Consider the following 27,316-nt stretch of genomic DNA (forward strand, 5'->3'; position numbering starts at 1 on the left):
AATCAGAGGTAGAAAGAGGTGAAGTGACTTGTCCAAGGTCACATAGTCAGTGGCAGAGCTAGGAATAGAACTCAAATCTCCTGGATCCCATTCCAGTGCCATATCCACTACATCATGCTGCTATCCCAGATGTATAGAAATTCTCAGAGAAATGGAAGTTGACTTTACCTAGAAAAATGACCTTTGCTTTACGCTGGAAACAAATACAAACTATACAACCAGGTCATCTGTTGCATGAGCTTATGCTTAGCTCAGATTGAGAGAGAGAAGTGGCGGCCACTTTTCAACTTCCCCAACCCATAGAGTGCCTGGGCCTAAAACATTCTTGACATAAATTTGAGCAGCCTCAGGGGTGCTCTAGGTTATACTGCTTAGAAAGGACCAGCCTTGCCTTTCCCTGATCTGCACACCAGGGAGACAAGAGCTGATGACATAAATCCAGCACAGCTGTCCTAATGCCTGCTGAAGATTCCCCCAAGCATCCCAATCAGGCCTGGTTTAAAGACCATTTGTGCCACTGCAGCTCTGTAAAGGGATTCTAACAGGAGCTGAGAATCTGGCCACAAAGTGCAACCAACAGAAATGTGAGCCTTCCTCTGGCTTTGCCATTTCTGTCAATTGTTTTCCTGGGTGGAGTTAACAGTAGTAGAAATACCTGCATTTGTTTGTTTTAAAAACAAAACAAAACCAAAAAAACCAAACAACACCCCATCACCCAAACCTTTAGTCTGAAAATAAATATTAAAAAAGTAAATTGAAGTCAAATAATTACAGCACCAACCTTGTTTGCCTAGAAGTGACCAAACAAGAGAGAGTTCCTGTGCCTAAATATTACAGCATACAGATGGTGAAATTCCCCATTGGTGCAGAAAGCCAACACAAATTCTGTGTATGCTTGGAACACCTCTGCACAAAATCTTGCAATACATTGCACAGAGATGAGCCCAGGTCATAGCTCCAAACTTCAGGTGTGTGTGAAATCCAGATCTGCATGAGAATGGGAATATTTTGCAAATATTTATAACGAATAAAGAAAACCATTGGTTTGACCAGTTGTGTGGTGTCTGAAATACAAGTAGAATTTGGCAGCTTGCGCTTTTCTGTAATTCAGAGACCCAGGACTGGGTGTCAAGGGTCTGCTGCTGGAGTGCTTTCTGCTCAAATAGCACCACTGAAATGAATGGGCTAGTCACAGAGTGCCTGGGCTACACTAGTGGGGGGCGGTGTTGAACTAAGATTCGCTATTCGTGTAGCTGAAGTCGAAGTATCTTACTTGGCCGTCCTCATGGTGGCAAGTCAACTGCCGCAGTGCCCCTGTCACTACACTTACTCCTCCTGCCGAGATGGAGTACAGGCATCGATTAGCGGATCGATTTATTGCATCCAGATGAGACGCGATAAATCGATCCCCGATACATCAAACACTACCCACCGATCCGGCGGGTAGCATAGACATACCCTAAGGTAATAAGCAACATGAAGAAGATTGACAGAATTCTACCCTAAGCAGCAGCTGAGATCCTAACTATACTTTCTAATTAAAGTAAAAGGTAGAGTGATTGGTTTTTTTTCTTGGTTAGAAATAGAGTTGCCAACTCTCCAGGATTGTCCTGGCATCTCCAGGAATTAACAGATTAACCTTTAATTAAACATTATGTCATGTAATGAAATCTCCAGGAATTCATCCAACCAAAGTTCACAACCCTAATTAGAAAGGAATGTGATCTGGTATTACAAATCTGAACACCTGAGTGTTGAGGATTAGAGGCGATATGGGTCATTTGAAACCCAGATGCAAAACTGGATCTGAATTTTGCATGTAACGTCCACAGCTATAATGGTCTGATCCAAACATGCTAGAATTACGGACTGGTCCAAATCTAGGTGCAGAGCTGAATTTGGAGCTCACGCCCACTCTCTCAGTGAACAGAGGTGTTGTTTTAATATCATTTGAACCAACAGGACAAGGGACACCAAATACACAGTGAAGATGATATTGCCGATCAGTCAATCTTCTGGACAGCCAGGGAACTGTCTTTCAGCTCTCACATTTATAAATAATTTACTTCCATCCACCTGTGCCTTGAATAACAAGATGCTGTCCGAAATCTCTAAGCCTGTGTTGGAACAATTTCTGCAGAACCATTTACCTGTATTTCTCTCTCACCTGTTGGGAATGTATCTAGGAAAAAGTGGCTCCAAAACAGCTCTGATTCTAGTGGAAAGAGGCATAAGAAAGCCTCCCTTCAAATGACAGTCTTAGATCTTCCGTGTTGCGGATGATTAGATTTATTTGCCTTCCTGGACAGGTCTATAGGTAGAAGTCTACAGCTGTGAATGAAGTCTGTAGATTTCTATAAAACAAGTGTGAAGGAGGGGAACTTTTACAGCTCACTTGAAAAGGAAAAGCAAAGCATACGGATCATGGCTGCTGATTTTCACACAGTACGACATACTGTGCGTGTCATTACTTCCCTTCAGTTTTACGTGCACAATAGCACGGGTTATTTCTCCCTGTTCTGCCCTCCCCAACCCCCCCCCACCAAATACAACACTCTAAAAACAAACATCTCCAGCATTTTCAATTCCTAACTTCTGAACACTGGTCTGAGTCACTAGGACCCTGGAGATCTCCCAGCTTGGCAGCAGCAAAGACTGGTGAGCAGTGAGCATGTGCAGACAGGATATGATCTCTTGCTGCTTGGTTAGTTACTGATATAAACAGCTGGAGGTATTCAAGTGCAGAGCTTAGATACAGGCAGAGCACTGAGGGGGTACTCAGGAGGATTACAGCTCTGTGTACTGAAATCTGGGAGACAGGAGAAGGATTAGTGGGAAAAGGGCAAAGAGAGCAGGATTTATCAGCTTTTCAAATATGCATTACAGCTTTTTCTAATATTTCACTGGATTGTCTAAGACTCTGCCTCATAATAATAGGAGTTCCTTGACCATAGAGGAAAGGTGAGTTTTTCTTCTTCTATTTCTTATATAGTTGAATTATCTTCTTCGGGAAGCTATTCATCTGCTGGCCATCACACAAATCATAACCAGACAACTTTTTACAGACACTGGGGCATTAACATCCTTTACAGACCCAAATGGCTGTTCGATTTATTAAATTTATCCCTGTCATCTCAAGCATGCAGGGCTTAGCTGCATTGTTTGTGAAGATTGCAGTTTGCTGCTGAGCAAACCCTTCCCAGAGCGGCTAGGAAATATTATATTTAAAAAGTAGGAATGGATTGTGTGTGTTTGTTTTATAGCATGGCAAGGCAAATTAGGTAGCACTGTTTCTTTAAGCCCTGTTATTCTGTATAAATAGAATCTAATAATTTTTGGTATGTGACTCTTATGACACTTCGGCTGTTTAGGGTATTGTCAGTTCAGTGTATTTTATTGCACACAAAAACTGCTCTCATGTTTAGCTTCTGTGGGATGTGCAAATCCATTCACCGTGCATTTTCTACAACGGTCTCTTGGAAAACTTCAGCCTGTAGCAACAGAACCATATTGTTTTTCAGAAATTGCACATCATTTGCTGTGTCTTCATTTGAGTTTCTAACATCAAAGAGATGTACCTTACACTAATGTGATTTACTATGTACTAAAAGACTTTCCAGCTTCCAGATGACTTTTTGCAGATGTCTCTTTCTGCTGTTGTTTTTGAAGGTATGTGACAGGTTACATGCACTCTGTGTGTCTTTATGGTACACAATACTCTGTATACACAGCACATATGTATATGTATGTCTGCCTTTATTCCACAGTGCTGTGGGTTCATTCTACTTGATAATCAAGTTATTTGATCACTGACCTATAAAAGGTGTCGAGTGTTGTTTTTCATGAACCCAGCATGTCATTCCAGCACATTTAATGTTACAAACCTGTCATGTTAACACTTGCCAAGTCACTATTTTAGCTCAAGCTGAATGTTCTTTAACTTCTTGTTACCTTTTGTGTGATCTCTCGCCATGCCTTCCCACAAGGCAGGGCGCTTGTCTGGAAATGATCGTCTTGACGGACATTTACTTATGATAACAAATTAGCCTTGTATAAATGCAATATCCAGTTAGAGAGATGTTATGATCAGATTTGCACAAGTTAAATGCTGACTTCACAACCCAGTTGGGTCGTAGCTCCGTGCTAATTGATAACATCACCATTTACTTTTAAGTAAATGAATTTGGTACCAATTGTAACACTGCTTGTGTTGTATACTATATACCAACACCTCTGTTCAGTGTGTAGGTTGTAAACACAAGTATTTTAACATTGGCATGACATTTTTGGGGTTTTCTACATTTTTGCTGCCTGACATCTCTGCATATTTTTTTTTTGCTTTACTTAGATCAGCGTGCAGAATTATTTAAAAACTTTAACATGATACCTGTGTTAAGATAAACTTGGTGGGCAGATAAAATTATATAGCATGTTCACTTCAAAAATAATGGGGGGGGGGAAAGTAAACTCATTTAGGTATTCTTTGCCAGCTGCAGCCTTTGCGCTTGGGTGTGTGGAGAAATTGTCGTGCTCCCATCTCACTTCCAGTTTGCTGACTGACTTTATATTATGTTTAAAGTATAATAATTCATTTGAGATCCATTACCCACAAGACTTGCGCTTACAGCTGTCTCCCTTTAAAGTATCAACATGGCAGTGCTACTAAGGGATTAAACTTTACTAATGAGTTAGGCAGGAGGGCCCTTTTACAAAAGAGGAAAGAAATAATTACAGTTAAGACAAAGAAGATGAGGTCAACCCCACACTGAGGTGTTGCACCTCCATCTTCCATTGATTTCAATTGGAGTTATGGGTGCTTAGCACCTCAATGTCAAGGCATGAGGGCCAGATCCTTATCTGAGATAAACTGGCATACATCAGTGGAGCTACTCCATCTCACACGAACTGAGGATCTGTCTCTCTACATTTACATCAATGACTCTCTGAAAAAAAAATCAACTTTTTAAAAGAAAAAAATGATTTCCTGCCCAAAAGCTTGCAATGGGAATTCATTGAGAGTTTCTTATTATCATTAGTTTCTTACTGCCAATACTCATAGGATACTAATTTCTATGGAAAGGGGATAGCAGAGTTAAAAATATCATATTTTAAAAAATATTTAAAGCAACATTTTGTTTTTATCTAACTCATGCAACCAGGGGTGGGTTTGGAAAAAAATGCAACCTTAATTTGATTTTAAATATAATTTTTAAAAATACATAATTACTAAAGCAAAAATAAATGAAAATATTTAGCACCTGTCAACTGTACCCAGTGTTTGACAGAGTGTGGTCCTAGGAGGTTGTATGAATAGTGGATTGCTACCAGTTCACAGTTAGCCAAATATTTTTAAATTGAAATCATTGCTTGAGCCACAAGTAAAAATGATTTTGGTTTTCTGCTATGCAAAAGGGAGGACATGGGTCAGACAGCCAATGAACAGTGCAACCAAACTAATGTAGAATGGGCTGAGGTGCATTGGTAGAGCTGTGTGTGATAGCTTTCATGGCACTTGTTTGCAATAAACCAGGCTCAAACCAAGGCTATTATTCTGTCTCAGGAGCACCGTATTCACTGGGATGAATTAAAGTGCATTCCTGGAAAGGTTAATGAGTCCAAGACCTACAGTCTTAATACAGGCAAAAATCCCTTTGACTTTAGTTGTGAACAGGAACTGTAGAATTTAGCCCTATGTAGCTACACTGGTTTTTACCAGCTAAGGATCTTGCCCTATGTTAGCTGATGAAGAGAAGTCCATTTGTCCCTGTATCACATTCCTTCATTTTTGTTTATTCAGGTTTATAGGACATCCAGTTTTCTGAGCTCCCAAAGCATGATTGCCCCATGAATTGTAAACCTATAGCTCCCATTAATTTCAGAGGGAGTTGTACCCAAATTGACTGAATAATTAAAGCCTTGAACTTTAATTCTGAAGTTGAGGCATTTTATATTCCTCCCTATATCTCCCCTTCCTCCCTCCATCTGAACAAGTAAAAGCCTCTCTGAGACTTGACTCTGTTATTTTCTCAGTGCATAAACTTAGACTGGTGCCTAGAACTGAGCCAACCACACAACTTGTCATTAATGATCTAAATCACGGTCTTGCCCCATTGAAATGAATTGCAAATTTTTCATTATTTTCAGTGGTGTAGCACCAGATCCTTACTGGGCATCCTCATGTTGCCTGAGGCCATACTCCAGGGTCCTTAACCTTTATCATAAGTGTGCTCTGCCACCAGGTACACTGCACGCTTGGCCAAAATGCTTCAGCAAGAATACTAATTCTGCTTTAAGAATAACCCTCACTCCTAAAGTGCCTCCTCCCATCGATCTAAACCAAAATACACCCTGAAAGCCAATCTACTGGATTCTAGATGAGTCATATCTGAATATAATATTGTAACTGCCAGAAAAGTCAATTATCAGCTTATCTCCCACAGACCTGTCTCTTAGTTTGTTTCAAGTAAATGAGCTATTTTGATAATTCTTCTTAGAAAATCTTAGTTTTTGTTAAATAAAAAAAAAAGAAGAGAGGAAAGCGTGCTGGAGAAGCCACCCGTTTTTCTTGCATTTGCATCAGCCCCCAGAGAACACCGTGCAACAGCTGGAACATCAATACTAGTGCCTTCTTAAGAGGCCTGATCCAAAGTCAATGGGAGCCAGTAGACTTTGCATCAAGCTCTGTAGCAGCAGGATTTTTCTTATAAGCTCTCTTTACAGTGTGGTTTTTCTACCTTAACATGACATTCTTCACCAACAGTATATTTCTGATCCTAGGCAATGACGACAAGATTTGTCCGGTGGGAGAATATGGAATATTCCCATTGCCTCAAAGTGGGAGGGTGGAGTGGTTGGAATCACCCCCTTTGTGCTCTCCTTCATTTGATTTCTGACAACTCAAACAAACCCCCCCACCCATATTGGAAACTATGGGGCAAGCTTGCTGTTCATTTTTGCAGTAGTGGTGGTGACAGATGTTCTGCAGAGTAGTTCAGTCATCTGGTGCTTTGCACCCGATGCAAGCCACAAATTAAAGCTTAACTTTAGGCATGAGGCTGAACCAACTTTGTGACTTTTCCCTTTCTCACTCGTTTGTTTTCAGCCTTCTGTGCTCTGATTGAGCCACGTTATTATATTAATCCTGACCCCACCCCCCATAAAGCCTGAAGAAAATGACCGTCTATATCCAAAAGACAGGCTGCAAGCCAAAATCTATTTTTGTTAGGTCTTGAAATCATTTCCAAGCTGACTACATTCGTCTTCAAAGAGAGCTGACAAAGTAGAGGAGAAATGTGGAAGACGGACAGATTTTTTTTCTACAAATAATGTTGTTCAGGCATCCCATTTCATTTAGTTTAGGATACAAAATAGAACCTTCATGCCAAGAACTCTGCATTTGTAAAATCCTGCTGTTCTTTAACTACATTGTGATATTGACCTAAGTCTGAGTTGTGGAACATATTCAGTGACAGGCCTGAAAAGGGCACAAAATTCACCTGTCAGTCAATGACTCCTCTTCTTCAGGTATCTTCTCTGAAGCCTGAAAAAAGTGAATGGTATTCTCCAAAGGTTTCTGTGGTTACTACTTGACTGGGAGGATAGAATCTCCAATGTCGTTTTATTTTTAATGGCACTAGTGCATGCCTAATGTGATTTTTGTTTTGCTCTGTGGTCAATAGGAAAAGTGACTCGTGCCTGTCAACTGACGTCATTTTAGAAGCCTATTATCAACCTGCTTTTCTTTGTATCAAATTCTTTTATGGCACGGCTATAAATCTGGTATTGTATATGTGCTGAAAGAAAATCAGAACTGTAAATGCCTCAGGTCTGATTTTTCGCACTGTCAATGCACAATGGGATGCTAAGTGCTGAATATTTTAGAGACGGTGGGGATTAAATGTGCTCTCACATTTCTTGACACTATGTGTAACTTATCAGTGTTGAGGAGACACTAACTACAAGGCAAATTTTCAAAGCTATTCAGGAGAAGCCATACATACAAATCCTTCAAAAAAACCCACACCTCACTGTGCACATGTTAATGATGTGTGGGTGTTAAAAATATCTGTTACTCATGTCATTGCTATTAAACATTTATAGAGCACTACAGGACACTTTACAAGACAGAGGCCTACCACCATCATCAGGAAGGAATTTGATTAATAGGGCCAGATCCTCATTACACTGAATGGATCTACATTGATTTACACCCATTAAAATTCTGGCCTATAAGTTGTAAATGCTCCAAGGTAGAGACTGTCTCACTCACTCATCTCTGCAAGTAGCACCAACTCTAATATATCATACTTTTTGGCATTACAGCCCCAGAGGCAAATCTTGCCCCCTTGTGCCATGGCTTTGGAGGACTTAGAATTACATGGAGGGGAACTAAATGGAAGAGTACAGGATTTCTGGTGACTGGGTTGGGGACCATGCATCTAGACTGCTACAGAGCCGAGTAGAATGGGATTTAGGGGTGGGATGAGGTGGTCTGCAGGAGCCGGAGGCCGGGGTGATCTACTTGCAAAGTAAAGGTGTAACACCAGCTGCAAGTGTTAATGTGACCTTTGGGTTGCAACAACCATCCTTGTACTGTTGATGCCAGTGCTTTGTGGATTGTAAGGTCTTTGGGGCAGGGTCTTTTTATTACATGCATGCACAGCACCTAGTACTATGGGGCATTTACCATTACTGTAAAATAATGAATGAATGTGTTCAGGGGTAGATTTCTTCCCAGTCATCCCCACAAGCCCTCTTGTGCCACCCCAGGCTGGGGTGGAGTGGGAGGATTTGACCGCTAACAAATTAATGTATCTGGTATGATTTCGAGCCATCTTCTTCTTGAGTGGCTATTTTCAGGCCGGGTGGAAAGAAACATGACTATAGCTAGTTTAGGAACCAAATTTGAACCATATCTATTTTGAGGTTCTGAATGTTCAGATATTTTCTCACTTCTGTTATCTTGCTAGGAATTATAGTGTTGTGTAAGGTTCCCGTGGTATTTCCACTGTGGCCAGAAGCAAGAAGAAAAACTAATTGTTCTTGTGAAAATTCTTCACAAAATTCTGCAGATGCAAGCAGTTAGAGTAGGCTACAGATCCTATAAGGGTTCAGACATTTCAGCACTTTTCTAATCTGAATCTGGTCTATGAATATTTGGAGGTTCACCCACTGCTAATACAGTAAGTAAGGCTGTGGGTTTTTATATATTAGGAACAGAGGAATTTTCATACTTGATCAGACCCAAGGTTCCTTTGTCCAAAATCCTACATCTGACAATGGCCAAAATAAGACACTTCAGAGAAATACAAGGTACCCTATACTGGAAGATCATGGAATTATGGAAAACTATCCATAGAGGGAATTTCTTCCTAAATCAGGTCCTAAACCAAGCATTAACTAACAGCAGTTATGGGAGTTTATGGGAACATCCATCATGGTGGATGTTCTCATAACCACATAAATGTTTATTGCTTTTTTCAATCCTACTAAGATCCTGCCTTCAATGATATCTTGTGGCAATGAGTTTCACAGGTTAGTTATGGTTTGTGTACACTGGCATTTACTCTTTTAGATTGCATTATCTTTCATTGTCACAGAATGTTCTTTTGTTTTTGTATTATGAGAAATAAGAGCATCCAATTTACCTTCTTTCTATCATTCATTGTTTTATGCCTCTATTATGTTTTCTCTCTATCCTTAACCATCCCAGTCCTGTTATTTCTATCTTCATTAGGAAGCATCTCCATCTCTTTAATCATTTTCATTGCCCATCTCAACCTCTCTTCTGTTTCTACTGCAAGTTTTTTGAGATGGTCTGATTAGAACAGATCCTGATATTGTAGGTGTGGATGTATTCCAAGTACATAATCACATATTTTCAACATTAGCCTCTATCCCATTAATTGTACACCCTAACAGTCTGTTCTCCTTTTCTGACTGCCATGGGAATTGTAGCATTCCTAAACAGGAATCCCAAATCTATTCAACCAATCTGAACCAATCAATTAATCTGGGGCTAATAGGCATCTAAAAGGATAAGTCCCCTGTCATGAGAGAACAGATATATAAGGGTAGAAGGCTCTTCTCCTACTAAGGAATGCCTTTTTCATATTGATTTCAGTAGTTTAAAGTGAACATTTTTATACACAAGACAAATTTCTGATTATCAGATCTCACCATGTCTTTCTTATTTCTTAACATATTTGTCAAAAGTGATGTTTTTCTAGACTTACTCTGGCAATACTGAAATACACAGTTCATGGAAAAATTAAATGGCATTTTTATATGTCAGTGGCAATCCTTGCTAGTGGCACTCCTCTGTCTTCCCACTAACAGAAACACTTAATTTTTGTGAGTTGTACATTTGCAGTATTGCTCCAGTGGAGTATTTTTGCAATTTGCCTACAATGTACTTGTCTGACAATTGAATTAAGGGACACTGGATTTGAGGATAATTTACACACATCACACTGCCTGTGCTAAAATTCACTTCTGACATTTGAAACTTTTTAAGCAAATGGAAAGGATTCATTCTTTATTCGGACCTATTAATAGTGGAAAGGAAGCTAAAACAGAAAGTATGCGAGTTTCCTATTTTTCAAGAAGATAGGATTTGCTGTTAAATTAATTTGCAGGGAATAATGTCTTACTATGGTACCTCTTTTCACCCCTCTGCTCCTCTTCTGTGGAAAAGAGGGGAGCATAGCGTTCATACTGTTGTGCATGTCAACTAATGGCTGGACACAGCAGTGAGGTCAACCCCCAACTTTCAAAAATTGTGTCATTCCTCCAAAACATATCACAAGATTAGCTTAAAAATCATGAGAGTAATGCATTTGGGGTCCATTTTATTTATCTTCTGTTTTCTAAGCCTTTAGATCATACTTGCATCACGTTTCCAAGATTTCTCTACAGCTATGAGGGCTAGAAATTGTTGTTGTTTTTTTGTTTAATGAAAGCTGAGATTCTCCTGTAATCATCATACTTGAGCTGAGGCTTTTTGGAAAATATAATACATTGAGAGGCTCACAATGAAATCGAGAGAGTTGGCAACAGTGCACGAGAGTGGATGTAATCAATATAGTTGAGCTCCCCCTCACTACTCACCCCTCTCATGTATCCCCAGTCCACCCACCAAATCTGGTCTGTCGGTTAAATGTTTGTGAAACTCTTAGGAAGTCCATCTGCAGTAAATAAATAACAATAATAAAAAGCCTCCTTCTAAGCCAAGTCAGTGGGAGCTATGCTAAGTGTCTTTTAGACTGAAGTTGTTCTTCTGCATATGTTAGATGTCTTGTGTGTTCTTTGCATGCTCAATAAACAGGTGGCAAACATAAGGCTAACTTGTGGCTTTCCATGCTGGTGGGTGGAAAGAGAGGGTGCTGGTAGTCCCTTTCCAACAATGCCCTGACACAAGAGGCAACCGTAACGGGGCTCTTTGTGCTCTGAGTGGAAGAGCAAGGCCTGCAAGCACTACCAGCGGCACTGCATAGCCCAAAGGGGTTGAGTCTAGGTGGGTGGGAGGTGTGGCTCTGGCCAGACCCTTCTCCCCAGACACCGACAGGCATCACCAAGGAGCAAACATGACGCGTTCTGGAGGCAGGTGTAGCAGGTATCGCTGTTGAATGAACCACCCTCAGTGGTCCTAGACACATTGGACTTGGATCCGCTCTCACTGGTTTACATGGTTTACCTAAATATGGAGTGATTCCACTGAAGCAAGTGGAAATAGAGCAGCGTAAAATGGTTTTAAGCGAGAGCAGAACAAGGCACATTATACAGTGTTTGGGCACAATGCATCCATCCATCTGCACTCAGCTTCTACAGCTGCTTCTAGCCACTACCGTTTTCCACTGGATCTCAGAGCCGTCATTTAGCTCACTGTGTTGCATTATTGCGATGCCACTGTTACACACCTGCAGGGAGGGGAAGGCTGGGGGAAAAAAAAGAGATGTACTCTGCCAGAAGGAGACTTTTCTGTGACCAGCTGACACAAAGAAATGCAGGTGTTTACAGTTCCTCTGCTAAGGACAGAGGTAAGACACTGTCAGAACTATCCCATTAAAAATGACTTCCCCTCAACCTATTACTGGTAATACCCTAACATTTCAGAGTCACTGGTATTTAGCACTAATCTCTCTGCAAGTTCTGTCCCCTGTGACATCCATATAATGGATAAAGCTTCTGAGGTTGGGAATAGGTGGTTTTTTTCCCTCTGCCCCATAAACAGAAGTGTGAATACCCATGTGTAGATAGATAGGGCATTGAACGGGGAATTGGGAGACCTGGATTCTGCTCCTGGCTCTGCCACTGCCCTGTGGCCCTAACAAATCATGTCAGCCCAGATCCACAAAAGGTACATAAGCACCTAATTACCACTTGGGATCTGGACCGGCCGACTTTGTGCCTCAGTTTTCCCATCTGTAAAATTGGTCTTTTGTAAAGCACTTTGAAATCTTTGAATGAAAAGTGGTAGAGAAGAACTATCTCTTGTAAACTAAGTATTGTGCTTGTCAGAGATGTGTGTTTTACTTCTTTTCCACTTGGCAATGCTTTTTATTCAGATTCCTTGTTTTTAACCATTTTTCTGATTACTAGATCTCTGAGTATCAAACAAAACCTGAAATATAAAAATGGGCAAAAGTATTGTGAATATAAAAAAAATTTATATAGTCATGTCTCAGTGCTAAGAAAAAATATAAAAACATTTGACTGTATATGATTGCAATAATCATTGCCTTAATAAAGAGATCATAGTACTGAATGTTATAGCATATTAATAACTGCAGCTCTGAGAAGCTACATTATGAACAGGCTTCAAAGGATTAAATTTATCAGTAAATGTTGGTAAACATCAATTTTGATGTACACCCAAAAAAGATGAAAAATATTTCCGTCAATAATAATAAAAATTTACAGATGAATAAAAAAATGTGGGTTGAGATCTTAGAGTTTAAGGATATTTGCTTGGTATAATTTGACGTGTGATGTTGACAATTTGTATTTTAACAGTTATAAAGCTTTAACTTTTTGAATCTCAACATCTATTGTCATTAAAAATTATCTGACCATCCCTTGTCTCGCCCCTCACAATTTCCTGCAACTGTGAACATTTAAATCAATAAAAACAGAAAAAAATGCTTAATATTCTGCCAAGCCTTATTATGAATAGACTCAGACTGCAACGCCAGAAGGAACCATCATGATTATCTAATCTGACCTCCTACACATCATAGGCCATCACCTACTCCTGTAATGGGCCGTGACCTCTGGCTGAGTTACTGAAGTCCTCAAATCTTGATTTAAAGACTTCAGGTTTTCAGAGAATTCATCATTTACTCTAGTTCAAACAAGCCAATGACCCAGACCCCATGCTGCAGAGAAAGGTGAAAAAAACCCGAGTCTCTCCCAATCTGACCTGAAGGAAAATTCCATCCCAGCCTCAAATACTGTGTGTGGGGGCAAGTCCCACCAGCCAGACACCAGAGAAAGAATTCTCTGTAATAACTTAACGTCCTCTCCATCTAGAGTCCCATTTCCAGCTGTTGGCAATACTTACTAAAAGCTGTCGCAGGTGGGCCCCCTACTCCCTTGGGAAAGCTGGTCCAGAATATCACTTCTCTCCTGGTCAGAAACCTTTGTCTAATTTCAAACCTAAAATTTGTTGATGGCCAGTTTATATCTATTTGTTGTTGTGCCAACATTGGTCCTTAACTTAAATAACTCCTCTACCTCCTTGGTCTTTATCCCTTTGATGTACTTAGGATTGAATTAGCTTTATTCACAGCTGCATCACATTGGCAGCTTGTAGTCATCCTGTGACTGACCAGTACACCCAAGTCTCTCTCCTTCTCTGTCACTTCCAACGAATAACTCCCTAGCTTATAGCAAAAATTGTTAGTCCCTAACTGCACTTTGCACTATTAAATTTCATACCATTTCTATTACTTCAGTTTTCTAGGTCATCTAAATCTTCCTGCATGATATTCCGGTCCACCTCTATATTCGCAATACTTCCCAACTTTGTGTCAGTCGCTGATTGTTTTGAAAATACACTCCCACTTTTTGTGCCCGTCACTATTGAAAATGTTAAATAAGATTGATCCCAAGACTGATCCCTGAGAATCTCCACCAGTAAACTCCCTCCAGCCTGACAGTTCACCTTTCAGCCTGACTTCTTGTAGTGTCCCTTTCAACAAATGGAAGGGTGAGGTGTGCGATCTGTTCAGAAACTGGCCACAAGGGTGTGCCTTAGCTGATTCTTCTATCTGCAAAGCCTTTGTCTTGAATGCAATACACCTCGAAGAGTCGTAATTTCCCCTTGGAATCTTGAATAGTTAACGTGTGCCCAGGTTCCTTTTAAAGTATAGTCTATTTAGAGAATAACAGAGATGTTGGTAATAGCTGAATATTATGCACAAATAGTGAATCAAATGGTTCTTATGTGCTTTTACCATGTTACTTCAGCATAATTAGAAGAGTAGTAATCTGCAATATGTAATTATTATACATCTTCTATTAATCTAGCTCTGTATTTATATAACCCCATTATTGTCATTTCTGAGCATCAATGTTGTTGATCAAAGATGTTAAACAATTTAAATATTAAGGGTGAAATCTTCAGCTGGTCTCAATTGCATTACTGAATGGAGCCATGCTGATTTGCACCACTTGAGGATCTGGCCTTAAATAGTTCATAAAATATGATGTGTCTTTTGGAACACACTGAATCTCTCAAAGGTTTGTCAGCTGAATTATGGATGTGAGCTGCAAAGTTCCACAGTTATTATTGGTGAGAAGATGAGAATTGCTTGTGAAGTCTGACGGTTGAAGAAAATGGAGTGGCAGATATGAACACAGCAGAATCTTACTTCTTAACCCATGTTTCAGATGCTACTCTGCCCTCTGGGATTAAGAATTGGATACTTTGGTTTTAAATTTGGAGCTCTCTAAACCAGGTCATCAAAAACCTAGTCAGCCTGATCTGCAAAGTTAGAATGTATTGACCTTTTCTCCTAAGCCCAGTCTTCTATTTAGGAAAAATAGACAAAAAGGAAATTGGACAAAAAGAATGGATGGTCAAATGAACTGTAATATATTTTTGAATGAGAAAGGTTTACCTTTCATTGATTGGTGATTAAGAAGCAAAGAGATTACACAACTAAGCAAAAATAAAATGTTAAAGAGAATTAAGGAGAAATTTTACATGATCATATATATTTTAGCAAGAGGCATATAGAAGTATCCTCAGACATTTAATAAGGAACTACAAAGAGTGGAGAAATGCTATGAAAAGAATGGCAGATGAGTGGACAGCAAGTTTCCTTGTTCTGATGCTGGTTTCGAGAGTGCTCTGAATGCAAGTTAAACTAGAGTCATAATATTTTCTTTTCTGGAACAAATTGCATCTTTTCTCAGTGCTTTCATGGTTCCACAGAGGAGCAATTAACTGGGAACTTAGAGAACATATGGCAAGATGCCCATTTTTATTTGTTCCAGAAGGTTAAAGGTTACCTAGAGCATAAAAGAGCTTTTTCTTGCTTGGACAATCCTGTCACTGTGTAGATCAGCACAATTAACAGCCTGGCAAAGCCCCAAAATAGTCTAGAAATATTTGGAAAACTTTAAAAGAAAATATAAAATTCCATTAATTTAAATCTATACATACATACATACTCCCCATCCACACCCACTCACACAAAAGGTACATAGAAACATACACTAGATTCAAATTAGTGGAAACTTTAGCTTCCTTTTAAGTTTGGCAAGGTGCACACACACACACACACACACACACACACACACACACACACTATATATCTATATTGGAACTATCCTTCCAGCATAAAGCCTCATTTTATTGTGATTCATGGAGATTAAGAATTATTCTCTTATCCTTTGAGAGCTGATGCCATTTCGTTTTTCTTCACCATACACCCACACTGCTGTTTTTTCTGATCTAGATTTGTAGCTTAGCTACTGTAACACTGAAAAGAAAGTATCCAATAATACCTTCCTCTAAAGATGTCTATATTGTGACTTCCAGTCAGTAACAAAGTTCCTGTCAGTAACAAAGACCGGAGTTGTCAGCTATTTACAAAAGGAAATAAAAGGATTTACTGTTCCAAACTTCCCGAGAATATTCTAATCATACAGGTGTTTCTTGTACATTTCAAGTTAAAATAAAGAAAAATGTAAAATTAGAAATCTGCAGCTGGATCCTTTTTAAATCAATAATTCTACCAGGATTATTGTCTTTATATGTTTAGTTAAAATAAAAGAAGGGGGAAAAGACCTCAACATTGTAAGTGTTTGCTAATGGGATCAGAGCCAACTTTATTTTTCTTAATATTTCAGGTTTCCTCTCCTTCTGGAATCTGATGTTATGAAGTGCAACTGGCCACAGTCATGGAACTGTTCATAAGTTCACCTGAATCAGATCAGCTGCCCCGAAACCACACAGTTCTATGGATATAAAGCATGATGCCATTGTAGTTGCTGTTGCTACTGAAAAAGACAATTTTTATGGGGGAGGACACATTAAAGTGATGGGATGAACTTATGGGAGGAATCTAATACATTTCAAATGGTGATTCAGGGCCGTTCTGAAGGCGTGAAGGGCCCAGTTTCAGCAAGGTATGGCCAACCTTTTTTCAGACTACAGAAATTTCTTCGGCGGACCCAGTTTCTGCTCTTCTTTCTCACAGCAGCTTACCTAATGGCTGGCAGCCTTCTCCTATTACAGCGATCCCACTTGGTTATCCAACAGGCACACGTGGGACCTCAAATATTCAGGTCTCACCGGTTTCAGATATGGTGATAGGAGTTGGAATCCTAGATACCAGAGCAATGCAAAACCCTCATTTGAATTCTAAGCTTCTGGTGGACATGGATGTGCTCCATGATCCAACATCAGATCAGAGGTATGGGCCACGGTGGTTAATGTCCCGGAACTCAGAACTGAGACAGTTAAGAAGAAGATGGTTTCACAGGTTCATTAATGAACAAGAACCCAGGCAAGCAATGGGATCTAAGGTGATGCAACATACAGGTGAAAACAAGGTAAGGGCTTTTCCCTCTTCCATTTCTGTCATGTAGGACTTTGTTTCAGACAAAGATTGATACCTTTCATAAGCATGTGAGAGTTATTCTGACTGCTTACAGGATTTCTTCTGTATTCGCTCTTGAGCATTTACAAACTATTTTATACAAGCTAAGTATATGTATGTTTTCAGAGGGGTAACCATGTAAGTCTGTATCAGTATCACCCTAACTCATGCTGAAAAATACGTACATGTGCTGCCCCACTGAATTCAATGGGGAAACAGGCATGACCAAAGCATGACTTAACACAGCAGAATCAGGCCTTATATTTTCTATCTGTTTTTGTAAAAACACTGGCTAGTTTCCTGGGCTTGACTGTACCTTTAAGGCCCAGTCTGGCAATCGGGTCAATGCAGAGCTGTACCACCACATCGAGGGTACTGGAAACCAGTCTGCCTCTCTAAGCTCCCTGGTGCATTGTAGGAGTGAGTGCAAACTGCTACTCCCCTTTAAGGGGTGCAGGATACTCTCCTCATGTGACTGTCTGGTTCCACTGGCTGGTGTGGCATGGGTGGGAAGGGAAATGGAGCCTTGTCTTGCTGTGCTCTCTTCCCCACTTTTGGGCACAGTGTGATCTTTAGGAAACCCTGGACTCCTTCTAGTGCATGGAGCTGCTATTCTAGTGAGCCTTAAAGAAGGCTTCACAGTGAGATGAAGGCTCTGTATTCCCTCCCCACACACTACACAGAAAAAATTTCATAATTGCGAGCCTCGTATTTTTAGAGCATCCCCAGCCAAATGCTCAGGATGCGGCCTGAAAATTCATAGTAAAAAGTAACAATGATTTTATATAGAATATCATCAAGAGGTCATAAAATATTCATTGTGAAGCTATGGTGTCTGACAGAAGGAGAGGAGAAGAAAATGAAGTGATTTAAACAAGGGTCATACTTAGAGCTGGGCAAAAAAAATTGGTTGGAACTTACTTTCATTGAAAAATGCCGATTTGGGTGAACTGTAATATTTTGTGAATTCATGTTGACTTCACCAAATCATTTTGGCTGGTAAAAAATCCCCAGACTCCCAAAATGTTTCATTTTGACATTCTCAAAAGAAAATCCTTTGATTTTTCAATTCGCAGTGACTTTTCATTTCAAATTGTACCTCAATTCTTTTTTTAAAAAGAAGAGGTAAAAACAAAAACAAAAAACCCCAAAAACCAGACTACACCACAAAACGAAATGGAATGTTTTCTCTTGGAAGGAAATAAACACTGAGTTTGATTTGAAACAAGTTTTTTGTTTGTCTGTTCTGTGACTTTTTTTTTTTGCTTCAGCCATCGAACTGAAAAAAATTCAGTGATTCGCACGCTCAGTGATTTTCACAGTCCTACCGAAGAGTCCTATTGGGGGAATAAGTGAGACTGAGGCTGGAGACTGAGACAAGGGTGGATTATTAGAGAGAATAAGTTTCATGCATTATGGTCCACCACAGCAGAGATGGTCACCTGCCCAAAGTAGAATTGTCAAAAGTTTCTGTAGCAAGTTAGGCACCTAACCCCCACTAGTTTCAAAGGGAGTTGGGCTCTAACCTTCTGAGGCAATTTTGACAATCCCATTAGTTGCCCGTCTGCATCTTTTGGTGCCTAAATATTTTTGAAAACCTGACCTGAAGAACCTATTAGAGTACATGGATAGACTCCCACTGATTTCGGTGAGAGTTGACTCTAATATAGCCAAGACCTCTACAAAAGAACAGGATAAGATGGATTCAGTCAGCTGCATTAAAGACAGTCAGCCTTAAACAGCTGTAGGGCAGGAGTAATATGAACAAACATGCTGCTTCCTTCCAAACAAGCTGAAAGCTCAAAAGCCCCACTATCAAGGAATTACAATAATCAGAAGGATTTGAATGACGGGTGCCAGGTCCCTACAGGATGAAGAAAAGAGCAAGCCATTATATGTACCATTATATGTTGAGCTCACTGTAGTCATCTATAGCAAGTCCACTAGGACACTGTAAAAGTGCATGCGAGTTTTCAGCACCCATGGACAGGGAGCAGAGTCTTGCACAAGTATGTGGAAATAGTGGCAAAGGCTGCCACAACAACATTACACTGGAACAGATATGCAAGTCACTAATGATCCCATCTAAACTTCACTGTCTCTAGACTTAACTGGAAAAGTCTGTGGTCTTCTGGCATGTTCCCTGGCTAATAAAGACCTAGAGGAAAGGGACTCTGAATAACTAGATGCCACATTACCAACATCAACAAGAATATGAAGAGCATATAATCAAAAGAAATAATATTGTCTGAAATTCCCCACAAAAAGATACCAACTGGTTGCACCCAATGTGGACATTTTTGGAAACTGAGACAAGAAGTTAGGATTAATGGTGCACAATAGATGGATTGAAGTATTGCAGATAGAATTCTCAGGTTGACAGAGAACCAGATTCAAACAGTGCTCAGGGCTTTATGGAGTAAAACTTCACAGTTAACTGGTTTGGGTGGCAAAGATCATAAGAGTTTATGCAATTTAAATATGGTGGAGTCTAAGGGCATGTCTACACTTACCAGTTAATTGGCACTGCTGCTACCAATGCACCAAGTGTCGATTTAGCAGGTCTGGTGAAGACACGCTAAATTGATGGAAGAGCACTCTCTCATTGATTTGTGTACTCCACCTCTCCAAGAAGCATAAAGGAAGTTGACAGGAGACGCTCTCTCATCAACACAGCAGCACAGTGTAGCCATCAGGGTAAGTGGCTCTAACTACGTCAACTTCAGTTACGTTATTCACGTAACTGAAGTTGCATAAGTTAGATCGATTTACTGTGGTAGTGTAGACCAGCCTAAGTGAGATTCAGCAGACTGCACTGTGTCTGTAGACTGTGGGCTTCAGACTAACAGAAACCTCCTAGACTAGCAGAAACCCAAAGTCAAGCTGTTCCTTACACATCTTGTGGTTGACTCAAACTTGTGACTGACCTGAGAACGAACACTTAGGAATGAATCAATTTTTTTCAACTAATAATTCTTCCCTAACATTGGTTCCCACATACTTTAAGTACTTCTGTCCAAAGGACGATTGTTTGTAAGAACCAGATGAGTCACCTGGGAGGTTAGTATTTAACAAGTTCAAAGTGTCTCTTTTTTGATCGTGAAGACAGTACACACCCTGCTTTTGCTCACCCAATAGATGACTGGTGATTTAGCAAGGCAAAGGCACATCCAGTGCATGGGCTTGACAGGTTTGTTGTATCATGTGTGATGATATTTGAGGGGAGGGGAAGAGACCTTCATGAAACAGGTTCACATTATGTTCACTTCATCCAGATTCCCTAGGATCTGTACTTTCATGCTGCACATTTTTACACCCATATAGTTTCTGATGGGTTTCAAGGTGCCCGCTGAAATAAACTGGTTTGCTGGCTTTGATAATTGCCCACATGTCCCATGACTTAAAGTCTGGACAGCAGAAGAAACTATCAAGATGGTAGCTCTGATTCTCCTCTCGCTCATGACAGCTGTACGCTGTTCTAGCTCTTTTCACTTCAATTTAGCTGTTGCTGATTAGGTCTGGTGCATGTGAAGAGAGGGTGAGACTGACTGGAGACCTGAGAAAGGGTGGCCTAGAATGCAGAGTGCTAGCTTGGTAGTTGGGAGATACCAGTTTATTTCCCTGCTCCACCATAGACTTCCTGCGTGACCTTCAGCAAGCTACGTAGTGCCTCAGATCCCCATTTTACAGATTGGGAAAACAGAGGGGTACTGTGAGGATAAATACATTAAAGATTGTGAGGTGCTGAAATACTATGGAAACAGAGGCCAAGGAAGTACCAAAAACATAAGTATCTAGGTTTGCCACCTACGCTCAACAAGCATTTGACTTACTAACTATCCAAATGCTATGCTTGAACAGTTGTGGAGTGGACACACCAGCTAAACATATGAGTGAGCCCACATGCTATAAGTATGAAGCCGAGAATGGAGGTATATACAAATAAAACAGCCGCTCTAAGGCGATTGTGACATTTTATTGAAAGGAAATCACCGTGTGAGGTTGAAACTTCAGCAGGCATTATATCACTAAGTATTTCATTATATCTTGGAAGGGATCCATGATGAAATAAAGAGTGAGTAAGTTTACTAGGAGAGGGGAAAAAACAGCACACTCTATACAGGAAAGTTTAATTGATAGTCATTTCCAAAGGCTTGTTAAACAATGCTGTTATTAATATTGTCACTTCATGTCATTTGAATATTCAGATGATGCATATTCAAATGTGCACAATCCAGTGAGGATGCAGCAATAAATAATCTCTTGGCTCCTTTTCAGTTAGCAATTATACATCAGCAAGGAACTAGATAATGGCTGGTACTGGCATCGGCATTAACTACGTTTATGGATATTTTCAACATTAATGTATTTTAATGTAATAATTTGAAGAACTCATAGTTCAACAAGGCCAAGATTTACAAAGGATCATAAGGGTAAATTTTCAAAGCACTTAAATCCCATTTTCAAAAGTGACTTAGGGCCAGATTTTCAAAGCTATTTTGGTCCTGAAAGAGCGAGATTCTCAGGTAATAGAAGGATTTTCAAAGGAAGACTAGGCTGTGGGAGTTATCAGTTATAAATCAATGGGATTTAGGCACATGACCTACTTAAGTGCCTTTTGAAAGTCATGCTAGGCACTTAGCTGCATCTTTCAGGCATCTAAATACCTTTAAAAATCTGGCCTTTAGACCCTTTGAAAATTTTTACCCTAAGGAAATAAGGCACCCGGACAAGATCCTCAAAAGGATGGGCCTAACACCCAGATCTGGGTCGGAGTGCCTGCTGAGATATGGGCCAAACTCACTTAAGCACCTTTAAAATCCCAGTCTGAGTTTCTTGAGCAAGAGTTGGCCATTTAGATTGTAAAGACACCTTGGTGTGAAATTACTGTCAATACAATACACCTGGATCATTTAAAAAAAATAATTTTCTGAGGGAGCAATTTTATCCTGGTGCAGAGAACCAGCAAAAGGACTGCTTTCCTACTAAGATCATCACAGCATCTGTCATCTCTTACAAGATACAGTCTCAAAGGATACAGTCTACACTTTGATAGGGCTGGAAAAATTTTTGATTTAAAAGGGGAAGGCAGTGTCTTGTTGTGTGTAGGATGCTAGATGTGGTTCTGTTCCCAAAAGGAGTCAGCACATTTTTGGCCAAACTTGTTTTAGTTTTGGCAAAAATACATAGATTCATATAGAACACGTATAATTATTTATGTCAAAACTCCACCCCCAATAATTTCCTCTGCAAAATCAAAACATTTTGTTCTGACATTTTCAAAACAAAATGTGCATTCATTTTTTTATTCATTATTTATTTTTATTTTATTGTTTCCAAGTTTGTTTTATTTTTAAAAGTTTTTTTTGAAGAGCTCAAAATCAAAACAAAACATTCTGTTTGACTCAAAACTTTTTTTCCTTCCCAATTTGACAGAAATTTTGAAACATTTCAGATCTGGGTCAACTCAACAATGTCCCCCTCACCCTCCATTTTTGTGGAATTGACAAGTAACTGAAAAATCAGTTATTCACACAGCTGTAATTTACAGCTTTGCCAACTGATTTGCTGCGTGACTTTGGGCAATCGTTTCACCTCTGTTTCCCCCCATCATCCTTAACTTTCTTGTCTATTAGGATTCTAAGCTCTTCAGGGCAGAGAATGTCTCTTCCAGGTATTTGTACAGCACCACGCACAATGTGTCTCCCAAGTATTACTTCTAATACAAATAATAATACATGGTGTGATGCGGTGCAGTAGAAGATATTTCCAGCTAATAATAGTGCATATTTCTGGGATGTTTTATAAGAGCTCATATGGCTTCATCAGAAATAATCATCCTATTACATGTTATTCACTATTTGACAGACATTATCACTGAAACACCATTGCATTCTAAGGTCATGTGGTCTGATTGATGACAAAGATTAAGGCAGATATTGATAAGTAGATAAGAGAATTATAGGAGTCTACAGTGATGGAAATTACTCATGGGGCTAGAACCAGGTATAATTTACATTAACTTAGATTCTCTTATGCTATCTCTGAGTTTGACAAGAACCCATGTTACATTTTCAGTGGCAACTGGGTGGAATCAAGCCCCTGAAATCAAAAGGCCTCACTGAAATATAAAAAATTCTTATTCCAGGTGCATAACTCACATTTCATTAACAGCTTTTTGTGGGTGTTTGCGAATTTTCTACTTGCATGTTTGCAAATTACCAATGTGCAGTTCTTTGAAACTACTGTGCTGTTTGTGCCATTGAAATGTTGGATTTATTTTATCTGCTCTGAATTCTCCATTAGAATGTGGAGCAGCTTTTTTCCCCCTTGTCGTTTGATTTATTACTCTTCAGTACGGTTTTTATCAATCCTAATCTTATTTTCCCTTCCTGTCTATGGATCACATGATACTTGCATCCTCTAATATTCCTATTTAATAGGAATCAAATTCCAGAATCAAATTTCCTCTCATCCTTTATACCAAATTACTCCATATGCTGAATCACTCCACTGTACATTATAAAGCATCTCCATATTTCTTCTGGTGGGGAATTCTTTCAAGTATATCACAGGCTACACAAGTTTTTCATGTAGTCTGTTATTGAAATAAAAAACACAAGATGTTTAATATAGGAGGCAGGCTGAAATATTTTGCTTTCAAACTCTGAGTAAAGCCAGGTGTATTTCAGAGGTCTCAATAATAGAGATGGGAGAGGCGGTGAGGTTCAATAGGATAGACAGACAGAGCGCTCCATAGCTAAGGCTAAAGTTACCCTTCCACTGCAGACTCAGTTTTCAATACAGCCCTACCTATTTCAAAAACAACCAGCTTCCTGAAACTTCTCACACCTCATTTCATTCCAGGGTAGAGCTTTTCAGGGAAGTCTTTGAATAATCCCAAAGGTTTTTCCAAGTCATGGTATTTGTAAAAATATACTTTCCCTTCACTCTGAACATTTTTCCTAACTCATTGTGTTGACTTAACATGCACCATATCGTGACCAATTGCTGCAGCTGCTCTGAGCAGGTCTGCCGGCCCAAAGCTACTTCAGAGCTATCTTAGCTGGCTAAGGGGAATCCCAGGGTGGCATAAGGGCCAGTATGGTCAACACTATTGCCCTAAATAGGTGAGCTAGCTATAGAAAGAAGGGCATGGCTGAAGTGCTGTTGCACTTGGTGACTGCTACAGTAGCTTCTGGCTGGTGGGGGCTGTCACAGCCAGGTGCAGGTTAAATGCTGCCATAACTCACGCTGGGGGCTTAACTTGGCCCTGGCCTGGCCCCAGGAGGGATGCAGCATGGAAGAGGATGTAGGGTACTGGGAACTTAGACGGGGCAGAGGACAGAAGATGTGGAGGTGTGGTGAGGACTCAAGACAGGATGACCTAGAATGGTGGATCAGGGATGGTGACCAGGGTGGGGCCACAATAGGTGGACGGAGGCTCTGTTGCCATGCGTGATGGACAGAAGGAACTACAGAAGAGAGTAATGAGTGTGCAAGGATCTAGGAAAACATAAGGATCTTATATTTTAAAATAACTTATGTGGATAAGTTTCCTTTTCCCCTATATTTCCCTCACCTATCCACTCCCCACATACCCTACCAGATATAACCCCCACCAGCATTCACAGCTATCCTCTTGCCTTTCTGTGGTGGGCCTCATCCTTACTTTGCCCCCTCTTATCCTCACCCTCAACTTCACCCCCTAATAACAGAAAGATTTCTTAGAGAGTTGAATGTCAACACGACTAGCCTATGTATCAGCCCAGGCTACCAACATATTGCTACACCCTGAGCAAATAGCAAAGTGCCATGTATAATTAAGGCCCTTGAATTTGCAGTTGAATGTTCCAGGATGTAAGATTATCTCTAACTATTGTGCTATTTCATGTACTTTAGGCACTTACGTTGGATGCTTCAGTGATGATTCCAGGGAGAAGACATTGAAGGGAGCCGTGTTTTATGACTTAAGAAAAATGACAGTATCTCATTGTCAAGAAGCTTGTGCTGAGAGGTAAAGAGAGATTTTTCACTGCACTTTTCACTGTTCTCTGATAACAAAGGGAATTTAGAACTGAGTTCACGATGCAGAAGAACGTGCATATATTAAAGAGAAGACAAACCGTTTTGAAAACAGTGTTACCTCATGCCTCCAAACATAAGGTTGCTTGGCAACACTGCAAGAAGGGGACTCTTTCACCCCTGCCTAACCACAGAAGCAAAGCCATTTGGGGTCAGGGTCCTTCCCTGGAATTACTGCTTAGCTACATGGAAATGAACAGAGAGTGCAGGAAATGTTCGCTGGCCCAATTTGTGGTCTAAACTGTAACGTGACCTACACGCTTGCACATGGGGAATAAGAAGGGGGTAAGAACCGGTCAGAATGTTGGCTCTGTCCCCAGGCTCACTGGCCAGATTAGCTGAGCCAGCATGTGAATCAGTGGTAAGAACTGATGACAGATATAGGCCTGCATTTCTCCACCAGTCTCTCTGCTCCCAGGGGCAAGAGGAAGCAGAAGAAGAATGGAGACTCAGAGGTGTGTCTCAGGCACACTTCTTCCTCAGCTACATCATCCCAGTAGCACCCTTACGTGCTACCCATTGTTCAGGGCAATGCTTAAAATCACTGTGTAACCATGAGAGACTCGCTCTTGGGATATGCTAATTCCTCTAGCTGTAGTGCTTCAGGTTAGCAGGGCCTAGCAGAGTCCCCTTATGAAAACTGGCGAGACTTTATGATTCAGAACAGCTTGAAGTATTGGAAGGGTTGATCTTGCTCAGGATTTAACTTGGTGCACAGAGGAATTATACTCCAGAGCAGGTGCTCATATTGGACTCAGGACACATGGAAAGGAATGGTTATTACCCCCATTTTACAGATGGAGAATTGAGGCACAGGGAGATTAAATGACTTGCCTGAAGCCCTAGAGACAATGTGTTGGGAACTGAACCCAGATCCCCTGAGTCCCAGTCCAGTGTGTCAACCACAGAACCATCCTTCTTCAAAGCTTGTTTAATATTAATTTTTAGTAACGATGATTGTGATTACAAGTATTAAATGACATTAGGTTACATTCAGACTGGAGAGGAGGTGAAGAGGCAGATACAATAAATAATACTGAAAGTAGTAATACAGCTCTGCTTGAACAGCAATAGGGAATTAGCCATTAACTCTTACCCCACCAAAAAGAAACGTAAATGGGAATCCCTTTACAAGCAGTTTGTTGATTCTTGTTTGAAATATATTTAAGAATAATGAGCCAGACCCTCAGCTGATGTTAATCAGCATAGCTCCAAATCTCACCCTGTGTTCTCACAGCTCTGTGTGTGTGTGTGTGTGTGTGTGTGTGTGTGTGTGTGTGTTGTCTTGGTGTGGGCAAGAAACTCAGAGAGGAGAGAGAGAGTTCACATTAAGAGAGAAAGGCTTTCTATTTGTATGCCATCATTTTGTACTGACAGTTAAACTACATCCATGCAAATGTTAACTTCCTTACACCAAGCCATATGTTAAAATTTTTAACAGACACCTCCACAATCAGAGCGGATTGCCCTTTCATACTTATTTTTGGGTTTTCTTATTTTATATAGTAACTGTTCACTGAAGCACACTTTTATACCTTGAAGGAGAAAAGGAAGCATTTAATCTAAAATTGAAGTAATAGCCGCTTCTTTATTTTGACCATTTGAAAGTTCCTTAACTGGATCAAAATTGGCTCCTTTTAAAGGCTAGTCAAGATAGCTTCAAAATGGACTTTTCTTCTGTGCTGCTCTAAATGGTCAAATACTTTACAAAAAAGAGCTGAAATATTTTGCTTGGACCAGGACCCATCTGCCCTTGCACTGCAATGCCATCACATCTGACATTCTAAACAGGCTCAGGCCTGAGCAGTACTTGGATCAGAAACCTCCAACAAACACTCTTTTTCAATAAATGGTGCTGTGATTCCACAGGAGACACTACTGAACCAGTACCCAGCATAGTCTTCAGAGCACTGTGCTGTTGGGCTGTCATTTGGATAAGACATGAAAATAAAGTCCTGGGAAAATATCACTATTAATATTTCCTTAGCACTTCTTTCAAAAGCATGGGTATTAAATCTGAGTGCATTGGGAAAACTGCCATGGGGATCTTTATATTCCGACTAACAAAATTCCCTGTTTGCTTTCAACTGGATATGTTATTCTGCACTTCTTGCCAATCA

General features: G+C 40.1%; 1 protein-coding gene across 1 annotated transcript in view; it reads left to right on the forward strand.

The window, feature by feature from the left end:
* The first annotated feature begins 2,706 nt into the window (after positions 1-2,706).
* Positions 2,707-27,316, forward strand: part of WSCD1 (WSC domain containing 1) — a 55,459-nt gene continuing 30,849 nt past the window's right edge. The window contains 4 exon segments of the mRNA XM_030536985.1: positions 2,707-2,961; positions 16,360-16,760; positions 16,763-17,063; positions 25,012-25,128. Coding sequence (XP_030392845.1) covers positions 16,556-16,760; positions 16,763-17,063; positions 25,012-25,128 — 623 coding nt within the window. The 5' untranslated portion in view covers positions 2,707-2,961; positions 16,360-16,555.

The sequence above is a fragment of the Gopherus evgoodei genome, chromosome 17 (genome assembly GCF_007399415.2).
Source record: "Gopherus evgoodei ecotype Sinaloan lineage chromosome 17, rGopEvg1_v1.p, whole genome shotgun sequence".
NCBI lineage: Eukaryota > Metazoa > Chordata > Testudines > Testudinidae > Gopherus > Gopherus evgoodei.